At 39.6% G+C, this 16,214-nt stretch overlaps 1 protein-coding gene across 6 annotated transcripts in view; it reads left to right on the forward strand.

Moving 5' to 3' along the window:
- Positions 1 to 16,214, forward strand: part of slc39a10 (solute carrier family 39 member 10) — a 67,959-nt gene that overhangs the window by 25,278 nt on the left and 26,467 nt on the right. For 4 of the 6 annotated variants that reach the window (XM_052011142.1, XM_052011116.1, XM_052011125.1 and 1 more), the window contains 2 exons: positions 7,261 to 8,188; positions 9,206 to 9,386. In XM_052011142.1, coding sequence (XP_051867102.1) covers positions 7,277 to 8,188; positions 9,206 to 9,386 — 1,093 coding nt within the window. In that variant the 5' untranslated portion in view covers positions 7,261 to 7,276. Of the gene's footprint in view, positions 1 to 6,122; positions 6,140 to 7,260; positions 8,189 to 9,205; positions 9,387 to 16,214 lie in introns of those variants that run through there. The other 2 variants (XM_052011097.1, XM_052011107.1) reach the window with 2 other exon arrangements.

The raw sequence follows: 16,214 nt of genomic DNA on the forward strand, positions 1-16,214 counted from the left end.
ATTTCCTCCGGTGCTCCAGTTTCCTCCCACATTCCAAAGATGTACAGGATAGGAGCTGTGGGCATGCTATGTTGGCGCCGGAAGAGTGGCGCCACTTGCGGGCTGCCCCCAGCACATTCTCAGTAATGCAAAAAGGCGCATTTCACTGTGTGTTTCGATGTACATGTGACTAATAAATACCTTGTCTTATCTTCTTGACATACAACAGCAGTATAAAACTCCCCCTGGTTGTTACAAAAAAGATGGAGCAGTCTGTTCGTGTCTGGCAAGCCCAAAGTCAGCATTACAGCTAAGGTTTGCTTTAGACGTGAAAAGGCCTGATCTACCTCCAGTGTCCATTCCACCTGCTCTTTGCCCTGCTTTCTAGCGCCCCCCCCCCCCCCCACCCCTTACGAGGTTCTGCAAGTTCAGCGTAATTTTCCACAAAATTGCGACAGTAATTTAGGAGCCCCAAAGACTGACAGATTCCCTTCACTGTGTACAGGCAGGGAAGTTTAAGAATTGCTTCTTTGCAGTGCTTGAGCATTACTTTCTCGCCCTGTCTATCTGTTCAAACTGTACCTTGAAGGGGTTTACCTTCAGTCCCACATTCTCAATAACCTGTAAAGTCCTCGAAACTACCTGGATGTGCTTTTTCTCCCCTGGAAATGCAATTAAAATATCATCCACATATTGCAGAATACTGCTACTGGTATCTGCCAAGGGAACATGGGCAATTATCTTAGCCGTACATCGATGGAAAATGGCAGGCCTGTTCTGGGAAACCCTGGGGTAGCCTTGTCCAAGTACACTACTGTCTCTGGACGGTAAAAACTAACTTATCCTGACTATTGGGATGTATTGGAATCGACCAAAAACCATTTGCAATGTCTAAGACAGCAAAAATATCCTGTTCTGGCCTCAGGCCACTCAAAGTGATAGATGGATTTGCCACTATAGGATATTCTCGAGTGGCGTATTTGTTCAGGGAGGTATAATCAATGGTTAGCCAATAGGACCCGTCTGGCTTAGGTATCCGGCCAGATGGGGGAATTCGTATGGGAAATGGTTGGCTGGATCACTCCTTGTTTCTGTAGTTCTGCGACTATCTTTACCACTGCAGCTTCTGCTTCAGGTTTGATGGGGTACTGTATGCAGGGTGGGTGTGACGGGCCTTCAATCTGAACAGATGTCATCTCAACAAGGCCACAGTCCTGTTTGTGAGTGGCCCACACCCGGGGGTATGTTTTGGCAATAATACCCTACAGTCCCACCACTGCCCATCCAGCCTTTAAGGCCGTGACTCTTGGTATACATAAATCATTGCTATTCCCCTTCTGCCACCAAGGGCGAATCTTCATTCCCCAAATAATTTCCCTTGTACCTGCCTTGATTACAGCTCCCAGGCATTCCAATAGATTTATCCCTAAGATGGTGCCTTCGTGATTGTCACAAACCCAGATACATACTGTAGTACTCATGTCCTCAATCTGTATTGGGACTGGTTCACTTAATTCAACAAGTATGGATCCTCCCACCCTCCCACCCCATCCTCACAACCATTGTAGTTTTACTTGTAATGGATTCGTCAAGATTCATGATCAATATTGAGGCCCCAGTGTGCACTGCCGGCCAACATAGTGCACTGCCAGCCCCCTAGCAGCGCGTTTGCAAACGTTTTGGGGTCCTCACCTGTCTCGCCAAGGGCCGATACTTGTCATTTCATCAGGAGTCACCTTAAGTTCTCCATGGAGATCTGAAGGACTGGTCCCGCTATGCTACCACTCGAAGCAGAGTGGTGATCCTCAGCTCGCTGGGTCTGTGGTCCTTGTCCCACTTTCCCTCCACCTTTTGACCTGACCGTGCCCTGTCTTCCCACAATTGCTGCACTGAACTTGGCCTTTTCCCCTGTTCTTAAAATCCTGGGCCACATGGCTCCTCCTTCTGCACCTAAAACATCCCACATCACCTTGCCTGGCCCGTCTTACACCTGCCACTATGGCTGCACATTCTCCTGTTTTTCCCATCTCTGCTTCTGTTCCCATTGGCCAGCTAAGAATTTGGTTCAATGTGTGGCCAACGGGTAACCCTGTTTTTGTTATCTGGGTCAGATGTGGACCCATGCCATCTTTCAGAAGTTGTAAGCAGACGTCATCGTCCCGTTTAGGCCCTTTGAGGCCACTATGTTGCTCATACGCCTGATATTTTCACTCAGCATAATCCTCAACTTTCTCCTTGGGCTCTTGCTTAATTGAAGTAATCTTGGTCCAATTTACCTGTCCTTTACCCATCTCATTCTTAACTGCCTCAGTAAAGTCCTCTAGTTTGTCCTCTGGGGATTTGTTTCTCCCTTTAAGCCAATTTTTATTTTGGATATAGTCGGGCAATGTGGACCAGACCTGCCTGGGTATTTTAGCCTTTAAAAGGATGTGTATATCATCGAGAGTCAGATGATGAGCCTCCCTTACTTCTTCAACCTTTTGCCAAAAAGAGCGTATTATCGTCATTACGTTTGATAGCGGGTAATTCATTTAGCAATATTTGTTTCTCTGTTGCTGTAAGAGGTTCTTCCACCCTGGACTCTGTGGCGTTATTCCCTGCGGTCTTGCAGACGACCCGGAGGGGTGCTAGTTCTGAGGCACCCGCTGCCTCCACGTTATAGGGTGGAGGTGGTAAATCTTCATTGCAAGTCCCATACTCATCAGCTGCAGCAGCCGGGTCATTCCAATTGACATCATTTTCTGGAGGCACGCTTGGACTTGCACTACCTACCATTTGACGATTGTTTGACGATCGTGGTGACTGTGCAATAATGCTGTTACCACTACTACTGCCTTTTCATTATTGGTATTGGCTTATTATTGTCACTTGTACCGAGGTACAGTGAAAAACTTGTCTTGCATACCGATCGTACAGGTCAATTCATTACACAGTGCAGTTACATTGAGTAAGTACAGAGCACATTGATGTAGTACAGGTAAAAACAATAACAGTACAGAGTAAAGTGTCACAGCTACAGAGAAAGTGCAGTGCAATAAGGTGCAAGGTCACAACAAGGTAGATTGTGATATTTGTCCTTCTCTGGTCCCTTCCACCAAACAATTTGTTCAGGGACTATTCCATCCGGATTGTAACCCTTCTTTACCATTTTTTGTATCAACCTACGGTTGTGGTGCACTACTGTCTGTATGAGGGATCCTTCCGATTCCCAGACTACTACTCCGGTTTCCTTTTTTCCGCCATGGCCATACCTTACAGTGTCTGCAATTCCGGCTTCTCGAGCCTATGTCTCAGAATAAAGTTGGTTAGTCGATCGATTTCCCAAATCAATTGCAACTTGTAACCACCTGGACCCTGTCTGCCAGTTACCCAGACACCCCAATCCCCCGTTCTCCAACACCAAACTCCTTGTGCTCCAAGGTCTCTTTTTACCGCAACTTACAGTCGTAGTTGACTATGGGGTTATCCCCTAACCTAATAGGGTGGTATCTCAAACACACCCAACCAGGTTGCGATCCAATGGGATATCCTGCCGACTAGATGAATTGTAGGAGCAAATGGAAAGGCCACGCAGAGTTGGTGATTGAAATAACGGGCAACTTACTAAAACTGGTGCTCACCAGGAGACCACTCAATCCTATTTTCTATTACAACGATGGGTGCATGCTATAACATAGTTAATGAAGCTCCTGAAACTTGGGTGCCATCACTGCTGCATTCCATGTCTCTACTCTTAGGCTTTGTCTGCAGTTCCCTGTTACCACACGAGCACAATCCACATCCCTATTTACTCATTATTACCCCTCACTATTCTTTCCCCTGCAACATTCTGTTCACTCTTTGCCCCTGTGTTTGCTTAGATACTTTGATTCTCAATCAATTAATGCCTTGATTTTAGATTTCTCATCGTTGTTTTCACTTTCCCCATGGCCTTGCCACTCCATATGTCTCTAATTTCCTTCAGCCTCATAATCCTCTGAGTTACCCATGCTCCACGAAACCCACATCTTGATTGTCCCTGGATTTCATCAATCCACAATTGACATCCATTCCTCCATCTGGTAAAGACCTTAAACTCTAATATTTCATCCCCAAACTGCTCCAACCTTCCTTCTTATGAAGTGCTCCCTAAAACGTACTAATACCCAAACTTTTAGTCATATACCTCTTTGACAGCAATTTTTTTCTGTTGGTTCCTGCAAAGTTCCTCATAAAGTGTGTTCAAGACACTATATCATAGAAGTTGCTGTTTCTTTTTTTGTTGAATAAAATTTGTCTTATTTCATGAAAAAATATGCTGCAAAAGTTGCAAATCTGAAAATATTGAAAATACTCATCAGGTTTTCATGACCTGAAACTTTTTTCTCTGCAAATGCTGTCTGACCTACTGAGTATTTCTTGTTCTGTTTTTATTTGTGCATCTTTGATCACAAGTTGCTGGGTACAGACCATCTTGTTGTGGAAACTGTTCATTGCCAAGTCTGATATCAATGTGGATTCTCTTGACTGGGAAACAATTGGCCAGATTGTGCATGATCTAAGTTGAATACATTACGGGGTACTCGACTTCCTTGTCAGCAGACCTTGATCAGTGAGGATTGGTAGCATCTCCTCCTCACTGATCATCAACATAAGTACACCTCAAGGCTGCGTGCTTAGCCCCCTGCTCTACTCTCTATGCACGCATGTCTACGTGGCTAAGCACAGCTCCAATACCATCTTCAAATTCACTGACAACACCACTGTTGTTGCACAAATCACAGGTGGCGATGAGTCAGCTTACTGGAGTGAGATAAGATACATGGTTAAGTGGTGTCACAGGAACAACCTCTCACACAATGCAGCAAAACTAAAGAGCTGATTGTTGACTTCAGGAAGGGGAAGGAGGGGTGAACACGAACCAGTCTACATTGGGGGATCAGCGGTGGAGAGTCAGCACCTTTAAATTCCTGGATATTAACATATTGGATGACCTGTCCTGGTCCCAGCACATAGATACAATGATAAGGAAAGCGCACCAGTGTCTTTACTTTCTTAGGAGGTTAAGGAGGTTCGGCTTGTTACTGAACACTTGAACAAACTTCTACAGGTGTACTGTCGAAAGTATCCTGACTGGTTGCATCATGGTCTGGTACAGCAATTCAATGCACAGGAACATAAGAAGCTGCAAAGAGTAGTGGACTCTGCCCAATATATCACAGGCACATCCCTCCCCGCCATTGGTAGTATTGACAGGAGACGCTGCCTAAAGAAGGTAACATCTATCATCAAAGATCCCCACTATCCGGGCCATGCCATCTTTTTGCAGCTACCATCGGGCAAGAGCCTGAAGTCCCACATCACCAGGTTCAAGAACAGTCTCTTCCCATCAACCATTCGTTTCTTGAACCAACTGGCAAAACCCTAATTGCTACAGCTTAGCAACACTATGATCACTTTGATTACTTCGCACTAAAATGTACTTTTTTTTTGTTCTAATTGTATTCTTTCTTGTAAAAATTGTGTATAATTTATGTTTTTTTCTTGTGAATGCTGCTTATATGTTGCTACGTGCCTCTGATGTTGCTGTAAGTAAGATTTTCATTGCACCTGTGCATACATGTACAGATGACAATAAACTTGACTTGACATGACTTGAATCCCCTCCTCCCGCCTTCATGTTTTTCCTGAAGCTAGACTTGTCTTTGCAACCCTGCAGTTCCAACTGACCTTAGACCTTGATTGCAAGCTTGTCCCACACAAAAGGGCAGCCTACTTGCAGGCTTCTTCTTTGCAGATCACCCTTGGGCTGACAACTCGAAGCTGAAGGGTTTTAAATAATTAGAGTAATTTAAAAACAGTTCAAGTAGAATTATTTTAATGATTCCATATTTTTTTATTTTATAGTACTTTGAAGTAAAGTAAAGGAAGAAACCACTTAATAATACTTAGGTTTTTCAACTGAGGTCAGCAATCTGTTCAGGTGAATGAGGTGGCAAGTGTGGTTGGGATAAAGCTGAACATCAATTCCCTCAACTCGGTATATTTTTTGCTCTGCTGCAGCCTCTGTGCTGAGTCTAGAAGCGAAGCGAGAGGCCAGATGTGCCAGCATCTGATTTACGCACTGTAATGTTCAGGCCCTGAAGGGGCCATTGGTTTTCTACTGAGTCACTATAAAAATGTAAGTATGTTTTGGACCATTTTTAAATGCAACTAAAGTGGCCCTGAGCAGCAGAATTGAATAATGATCAGTCTAGAATTATATAGATCCATCATTGAGTTACAGTACAAGAAGTTTGTTTGTTCCAATGACTTGTTGATACAGTGAATAATAGATCTATTAGACCTTCATAGTTTAGTCTCTTTGGGAAAGCTAGTTCAATGCGTCTCCATGAATATTTATCATTCTGAAATATCCTTTTCTGATTCAAAATTAAAAATGTACCTTTGTCAAACCAAGTATGTTTGTGTACTTGTTTATAATAAAACATTTTATTTGACAGAGAAGTCTTGTGAGACTTGCATATTGTGTAAGAGCCATTGTATCTTTTGTGAAATAATTATATTTGTAGATGGCAGAGTATTTTTTTGAACATCTTTAAAATTCACCTTGCCATTTATCTGCTTCCGCTTACCATATGATTGCCTTTGTCACATTAATGGCCAAATGATCCATTTTGCTTAAATGGAAGGATCCAATACTCCCTACTATTTTTCAATGGTTCTCTCAAACTATATCATGTTTAAACTTGGAAAAAATTAGGAGTGGTACTGTTGATCCTTCGCTTAAATTTGAAGACATTTGGAGTCCATTTGTTCAATATTTTCATATGATATAGATCCCTTTTCAATAACTTTTCAATTTAGAGGAATGGAGTTGACGACATAATATTGCTCTGTTTCTACTGAGAAATTTCAGTCCAGTTTTTTTTTTGAAATTTTCTTTTTAGTTTGGCTTGATTATTTACAATTTTTTATTGATTTGGGAATTTTTTTTTCTTTTCTTTTATGTACACAAATCTTTTTCCTTTCTTTTATATTATATCCATCTACTAAGAGATCGTGAGATCTAAAGATTTTTTTTTATATTTTATTATTCTTTATGATTATCTATGCCATGATTGTTCTCTTGATCTTTGTATTACATGTACAATCATCGATGTTATGTATTAATCTGTATTAATTTGGAAACTAGTAAAAAGATTGAAAAAGAAAAGAAATTCACCTCAGGTACTAACAAGATGTTATAAGTTAGAAGGCTGATTTGGGGCATTTTTCTGAAACTGTTTTCTTTCGTTTCAGGTACAGCATTGCCACCATGAAGGTACACCTACATACTAAATTTTGTTTCATTTGCTTACTCACCTTTCTCTTTCACCATTGCAACCATTGCCATGATGACCATGACCATGAGCGTAATCATGATCACAACACCAACCATGTTCCTAAGGAGAACCATATACATAAGCACAATGACTACCAGATATCTCAGGAGTCATATCTTCAAAATAGTCCCAGCAAGAGCTCTGTACATAATGCAGTTAATAGACAAATATATTACATTCACAAACTGTTCAGTCGTTATGGTGAGAGTGGTAAATTGACTTTTCACGGTTTTGAGAAACTCTTATCAAATTTAGGTCTTGGGGAAGTTAAGGTTGTAGAACTTGACCATGAGCACAACGATCATGATCATGTTTCACATTTAGACCTTTTAGAGATATTAGAACATAAACATGAGCACTCCCACTCAGACTTCAATCACACAACACATGAACAATCTGTACCAGTCCCCAAAGTGAACGTTAAGCATTGCAAAAACTCTGATGGTGAGAATATACATACCACCACACCCTCTCCAGTTACTCACCATCAACCCCATCATCATCACCACCATCATCGAGGCACTGGCCACGCTGGAGGCTCACAGATACATAAGGAGGGAGAACAGCTCCCTGACCCATCAGACCCCAATGCACCACAACACCAAGCCAAGAAAAGGTCAAAGAAACGCAAAAAACATAAAGGTGTAGCAAAGCAGTCAGAAATGACATTGACTCCACCTCCTGGTGAATTCTTGAGTATTATGTCCAAGAATGAAGAATATACAGATGAACATTTTCATCTTCCTGATGAAGAAATGGCTTCTCAAAACAGAAGAAGAAAAGATTTGAGTTCCTCAAATTTGAATCATGAAGATCATGTTCAACCCAAGTTTGCACATGAAGAGGTAAGATTGATGAATCAAATTATATAGAATGTAACAGTTTTCTTTAAAACCCTTCTTCCATAAATAATGACCAGATGAATTTAGAATGATTCACTGCATTAATAAAAACAGACCTGTTTTACATGTACACTCTTTTTAGCTAGTTGCTTATGTTTAATTGGTTGATATCTGGTCTTACTGTCTTTTATCTGTAGGTAATGTAAAAATCAGCTTTGTCTTAAGTTGAAATATTTTAAAATAATAAATAAATTAGCATAAATGAAGGAAATGTAGAACACCTAATACTTAAGTACTTTTTTTGTATTTAGACCAAGACATTGTGCAGTTGGATTGTTATTCATGATAGTGTTGCAATGAGGCCTTTGATCAAATTTCAGACAGACCCAAATTGAGATTTGAAAACTGATGTTAACCAGAATTTAATTAATCTTCATTTGGTTTTAAAAGTAAAATATTGCGTGCTGTTGACTGGACATATGCCGGATTAGCTTTCTGATCTGTGCTGTAAAGAAAGAGCAACAGAACATTAAAGTGATAGAAAAAAGGGCTGATTTGGTGTCCACAGCATGCCCATGAGTTGCAAATAGAAAGATAAGTGCAACCCCATCAGAAAAAAAGTTCCAATAGATTCCTGCTCATTTTGGACTTTATTTTGGCTTTGGCCAAAGCAGGCAGCAGCTTCAAAATAGGGGGAAAATGTCCTCATTCCATGCATGCAGATCCCTGGCATGTAATTGATTTATTATTGTCACCTGTACCAAGATACAGTGAAAAACTTTGTTTTGCATGCCATTCATACAGATCATTTCAAAACATAAGTACATTGAGGTAATACAAAGGGAAAAGCAATAACAGAATGCAAAATATAGTGTTTTTAAAAAAAAATTGACCTCGGCTATAAAATCAATTATCTCATTGTGAAATTGTATCTGATGAGGTAAACACCTTGTTGCTGCATTATCTTCACTTATTTAATGCGTAATTGTTGTGTAAAATTTACACATTTGTTCCTTATAGTGCTTGAATGTCTCCCAACTGCTGCAAAGCTATGGTCTTAGCACAAATTCTGGGATTTCTACAGTAGAGTTTACGTACCTATGTCCTGCGTTGCTGTACCAAATAGATAGTAGGGTTTGCATCCATCATCCTGAGGAGCTGAGGATGGAGCCAGTAGATAATCAAGATTCTCTGCTAACAGGTGAGCCATAAAACATAACTTTTTGTTTTCATTTTTAACTCGTACCTGAAAACTCTTGAGCTTCCAAGCATTTTTAATAGGTGCATTCAATCATTTTTGTCTAATGAGAGACTCACCAAATACTATCAAAGCTGATTCAAGTGGTCAGAAGTTCAGCATCTTTCACAGCCCTAACCCCCTCACTCCAAATTTCCTAAGCATTATAGAATACAAAATAAGTGTGCATTTCAATTCTAAATACTGCTAGAGATATAAGAATGGGAGCAATAAAATTTAAATGGGAATGATATCAAGGGGTTTAAGTATGGGGAATGTTTGTATTCCTGTTGATAATGACCCAGTTGTCTTCTCGAAGCTGGTACTACATTAACTGTAACCACTTGTGCAGCCTCCACTCCCATTGTCCCATTGTGCCTTCAGCTGCCCAGCCATGTGATTCTGGAATTCCCTCCCTGAACGTCTGTATCCCTTTATGCTGTCTAAGACTCTAAAACATACCTATTTGACTGATTCATGGATCACCTTTTCTAATGTTTCTTCCTTTAGCTTGGAACCAATTTTTGGTCAGATTTTATGTTCTTATGAAGTACCTTAGCATTTTACCTTGTCAAAATGACTTTATAAACTCAAGATGTTATTCATCTTACAAAAAGTTAGCAATGTGAAATCATTTGATAGCATTAAATATAAAAAAGGCCTTTGCTAAACTTGAATCCAATATAATTTTTTTGTTTTTAAGTTGTCTTGAAACGTAAACTCTCTATAGTTTCAAGTTTTTCCTCAAATTTCTGTTATAATTGCAAGTAAGATCTCATTTTGACAAAGGAAAAGTTTCCAGTACTTAAAACTCACTTATGGAACTATATTTTTGTTTTTGATATGGTTTATGTTCATAATTTATTTACAGTTTTAAACAAAAACTAACTTTAAATACAAGTCAGATCAACCATTGGTAACTCTGGCACTTCACATAACCATTTGAGTCAAATTTGTCTGAAGCAACATGTACTGAGGGGAGGAAATGTTCTAAATGTTTAGAATTAAATGCAGACTCTGAGAAATGAAGAGGCTAAAAAAAATTGCAAAAGGCCTAGAAATTGAACGGTATATGTTTGGGCATGTCGAATTGTTGTTTTGCAGTGGGCATCAAATGTTTAGTAAGAGGTATCACCACTGTATATTTCAATGAACCATGAGGTCCAAGGCTGAATTAGCCTTGCACTAGGTATGGTTCCCTTCACATTAGTTAGGCACATAAAGGAAATGAAGTATATCTGAGTCAGCAGTTGGGTGTCATGGAGGAGAGAGGAATGGGGATGAGAGGCAGGGTTAGCCAAAGGCCAAATACAAAGCAAGACCCAGATTTACTGGCATTTGCATTGTATAAGTAGATGGTTCTTTTGATCATATTGAAAGAATAGGATATTTTGCAGCATGAATTTTGTTTTGTTCATGTTTAGCAAAATCAGACCAGGTCGAACTACAATGTGAAACTTAGCAGCTGCTTTGTGCATTCAGACAATGATCTATGTTGCCAATGAAGTGAAAAACTGCTATTGGACTGCGCAGTCATAATCGTGAAATGAATTCAACATTCACAGTACAGTTTGCACTAATATCTACCAGCCTCATTTATGATTCGGTAGGATTTAATCTGTGTTAAATGTGACTGGTCAGTTTAAGAAAGTTGTTTGTTTGGCACTTGCTATTATTTTAATTAGAGATTAAAAGCTTTACACAGAGGAGAAGATTTTCCAGTCTCACCAGTACCAAATGACACAACTACAAATGAAAAAGATTAACAGTTGTCATAGGATTATAAAATGTTGCAGTCATTTGGTCCACAAAGTGTTTGTCCAACAAACCTCAAAGTACTCTTGTTTGTATCGTGTGTTTGGAATTGGATGAGTTTTCTGTGATGCATTTTTATACTACATTGCGCAGAGTGCATAATCTGGAAGTAAATATATTGATGTTGAGCATCTATAGCACATGGAAGATTATTCAGTCTAGACCAGTTGTCTTTCTGGAATTTTCCTGACTCATGGTAAGCTGTAAGAAATCAAAATCCATTTAATGGTCTGATTGTGCAGTCTTTCAGTTACAAATAGTTGTCCTCTTAAAAACCTACAATACAGCTTGCTATGTAGTTTCTGAAATCTATGACTGTGCATTGCTGGTGATTATTTTAAGACCAAATCATTATTAAGAAGGTTGACTCATTCTGACTCTTTTTCACTTCATTGGCAACATAGATCATTGTCTGAATGTACAAAGCAGCTGCTAAGTTTCATATTGTAGTTCTACCTGGTCTGATTTTGCTAAACATGAACAAAACAAAATTCATGCTGCAAAATATCCTATTCTTTCAATATGATCAAAAGAACCATCCAGTTATACAATGCAAATGCCAGTAAATCTGGGTCTTGCTTTGTATTTGGCCTTTGGCTAACCCTGCCTCTCATCCCCATGCCTCTCTCATCCCCATGCCTCTCTCATCCCCATGCCTCTCTCCTCCATGACACCCTCCCTCGCTTGTTTGCAGCAGGAGATGGTGCAGTTCATAAGCCAAGTTAATTCTCTACCTTAAAACTGACCCCTGCAATAACTATTGGGGTATTTTTAATACTATTTATTTCCAATTAAAATGTTTAAATGATCCAGAAAACACATCTCATAAATGTTCTGCATCTTGATAATTTAAAAATTGCTTGCAATTAATTCTTCTAAATTTTTTTCTAGTTTAAATTTTGCCGAGTAAATAAATAATAAAATATCTCAATATTGTATATTGACAAAGAATATTGTTTGCAATAAAAGTACTTAGAACTAAAAAATTAAATTTACCTCTAATGTTTGCTATTAAATGTTTGCTGTGACAGAATTTTTATTTCCAGTTTTACTCTCCAAATACCACCCAATCTAAAAATTCATAGTTAACATAATGAATATAAATGATATTCTGTCTGAAACAAACTAGTTAAGGGCAAATTTTACAAGCATGACTGCTTTGGGTGAGGGGAAGGAGTCATCCAAATTGTCTCCAGCCTGAGGATTTGTACATTGTTTAGATCTTGAGACACAGTCTATATATGGCACAACTTCCAGTATTACTATGCAGAAGCCAAGGTCCTGGTCACCTTGGCTGCGAAGGACAGAAAACTGACCTTTAGGAGGCCTATTACAGTTATACCAGAATCTAATGACCAGCCAGAAAATGTTATCTCTTTGTGGAAAACATTGTGTGTCCCCATAAAGCCTGCAATAGAAATGACATAGCATCAAGTCTCCACACTCCAGCTGCAGTGGATAACCTCATTGTTCAGCAGGCAGAAAGTCTGCTACAGCCTTGCTGCAGGTTTTCTGTTGATTGGTTCCATTCAAAAATGAATGGTAGGATAGCTTTCTTTGCAAGTACTAAATATTCTTTATCTGAATGGAACTGCTTCTAATGACACCAGGAATGAAGGATAAGGTAGGCAAATAAATAGTAAACGAGTAGGGCATTGCAAGTTATAACTTGCCCAGACAATTTGGGTAATGAGAGATTCAGCATTCCAGTGGTTTGGAGTATAATCCTCCAGGGAAGGGAGTGCCTGTATTTCATTGCTTGGTTTCATCCCCAGGACAAACAGGGCATTCAGCAGGTAGCTAGTGCCCAAGTCTGATCAGGAGATGAAACACATTGATGAGGGTGGTGTACCACAAGATGAAGGAATGATAGTAGCTAATTGGTTATCTTGCACACCTGGAGAAACATCCTCCCACAGTTACAAAGCAGCCACTCACTAATGGAATGGAAACCTTTCTGACTGAATACTGCAAGCTGAACTGTGAGTGCCATATTTACCATCTGACGACAGTTTAACACCATGTGTACCTGTGGGAACTCACCCAGAACAGCAAATCCAAACACCCTTTTATTCTGACTTGAGTCGCCCATGATGACGTTGATGATGCACATAGCAGACATTGCAATCAAGCATTCTTTACTTAACTAATACATTTTCGTGTTGTTGCTTGAAAAATCTTGCCATTGTCTCCAGAGGAACTCCAAAAATGATTCCAAAGTGTAGATGTTGACAGCTATGGTCACTTTAACAACTGCAAGCAGTGTGGATCTGGTGAGCATTCGGTCTTGTTCAAGGAGATTGGCCTGACAACCTAAGGCACTGCTGTTCCAAAAGCTCGAGGACACTGAGCCCCAATCTATAGATTCTGAATGCAAGATAGTTGCTTTGTTGTCATTCATCCCACTTGCTCATATAGCTGCTGATGAGTCAGCAGCAATCTGCTCTGACTCTGGGCTTTTGTAATTGCTCATCCCGCTCCTACTATGAGTCCCTTATGAGCAACATCCTTTAAATCTTGGCGGAGACCCAACAGCGCAAATATTACTTATTAGATGAAAACGGGCCAAACATAGTGAAGGTAATGCCCCTTAGAAGGCTTCCAAGACAATTACTTTCATTAGCAGGTTATGTGTTCATGGAATAATGAAGTCATAACTGTTCCCTAATGAGTCGAGAAATGTAGGTAACCTTGAGGTGGGAAAATAGTGGTTGAAACCTATCTGCATTCCTACTGGAAACTGGGAAACGGAGAGGTTTGTAATGTGGACAAATGGAAATAAAGGCGTCGATCTGGAAGGCAATCGGTTTAAGTGGGATAGCATCAGGTCCAGCCCATACTTTGTCATTTAATGTAATTATCAGATCTGGCAGAGATAGCAGTGAGAAAATTTGAACATGAGGTTCGGGTTAAATACATTTTGCCAATAACAATTCTTCAAAAGCTGTCAATAGTTTGGAGCAAAAATTAAGCTGAATTATTAAAAAAAAGGCACAGATAATACTAAAATATTGGGAAAGTTACAGGCAGAAAAAATAAAGGGAAATTACAAAAGCTAATAAAAAATATGAATGATTGATATTTAACATTGTGAAATAACTACATCTTTCTCCTGTACAAATAGAAGTGCAATCAAACCATGGGTGAGATCAATTTCAAACAAAGGGAATCACAAAGCCTAGAATTTTTGGTGCACCATAAAAGGTGTGGTAGATGATCTTTGGAGGAGCTTTGGCTGTGAACTCATTGCTGCAAACATTACAGAACCAAGGTACCTGGCATTACTGAGCAAACACTGCACTTTTATATTAGAAAATGCTTTGTCCAGGTCTGAGGCTGGCGTAGGGGATGGAGGGATGCTGAGGAAAGAGCCAGCAGACAGAGGCTCAGCCATGATCAGAGGGTAGCGACCAGATAAGTGAGGGGTGGTGAATGAGGATCAGGACACATTGAGGCTTATCAGAGGGTTGCTAGGCAGGTCGGAGGGTCACTGATTGGAGGAAGATTTAAGGGTGGGTAATGGGGGCAAAAGCACAAAGATAAAAGGCAAATGTGGAATTTATTCTAGTGGTTTTCTAGTCCCATGCAGTGCTGCAAGTACTAATTTTACCCCATATTGTTGCAAACAGAGGCTTACATAAACCTAAGTATGAGTGACAGTAGGAGTGTACAGCAGATGTGACTGTATTTCTTTCAAGTCCCTCACTAAGGATTGAATGTGCTAAAAAAACTATTCATAGACCCAGCCAAATTCCTGCTCTACTCATTGTGTCTTGCACATCGTATTGACGATCAAACATTTTTGTCAGCGCTCTGTATGAGGTGAAATTGGTGTTGATCATTATTTACAGATTTTAAAAATGGAATCCTGCCAATCCTATTTATGATGGCGGGCCCTCGATGAACCAGCTGTAGGTACTTGGGCCTTTGTTACTGCTCTGAAGAACTTCACATGCTTTGGGGCTGGACAGATTACCCAGCAGCCCTGGTCTGTGGTTAATGTGATTCTAGCTGGCTGAGGATCTTCCCTAAATTTGTTTAATCATTCAAAATTGCACAAAAAAAAAACTCTTTGAGTGCATAGCCTACTAACTAAATTGCACTCTTTTATAGCTCTGTGCTTTGCTTTTGCCTTGGCCTCTAATGGTTGGTTGCAGGTTTTCTCATAAAACGAGATGGAGGGTATTCTTTATTTTCAAACATGAAAGGAAATTGGAAGAGATTGTTGGAGAAATATGGTTCAGATAAATATCTGAACCATATTTCTCCAAATTTATCTGAGGAAAAACGATAGTTTTGCCAGTGCTGGAACCAACAATTTGAATTGCACAGATTCTTTTCATTGAAGATGTGCCTGGTACAAATGTGTTCAAAGTGTATTTATTGATATGGCCATTTCACATGGAAATCAATGGTTGCGTTGCACTTAACACCATTCCTCCTGGCTTTCTGGTTTTACTTTTTTAGACTAAAGGTGGAGAGTGAAAATATCAAATCCAGAATAATTTTACACAAATTTCATGTTTTCATGTTTATTTTGTGCATAATGTTTATTTTTCTGCATAGAGGTTTTTGTCATTCAAATCTTATCCAGTGTTCAGTGCACATGGCAACTTTGTAGAATTGTTATCACCTATTTCTGGCTATTGTAAGTACTTCAAGCATTCCACAAGGTATTAGCAATTGCCTTTTGTCTCGTTATTAGCAGATAATTAATAAAGAATCAGATTTATTATCACTGACATATGGCATGAAATTTGTTGTTTTGCAGCAGCAGTACAGTGCAAAGACAAAATCTGTAAATTAGAAAAATAAATAAATAGTACAAAAATAGGAATAATGAGATAGTGTTCATGGATCACTCAGAAATATGTTGACGAAGGGGAAGAAGCTATTCCTGAATCGTTGAGCTTGGATCTTCAGGCTGCTGTACCTCCTCGCTGATGGTAGTAACGAGAAGAGGGTACATCCTGGATG

The sequence above is a fragment of the Pristis pectinata genome, chromosome 1, assembly GCF_009764475.1.
Source record: "Pristis pectinata isolate sPriPec2 chromosome 1, sPriPec2.1.pri, whole genome shotgun sequence".
NCBI classification, from domain to species: domain Eukaryota; kingdom Metazoa; phylum Chordata; class Chondrichthyes; order Rhinopristiformes; family Pristidae; genus Pristis; species Pristis pectinata.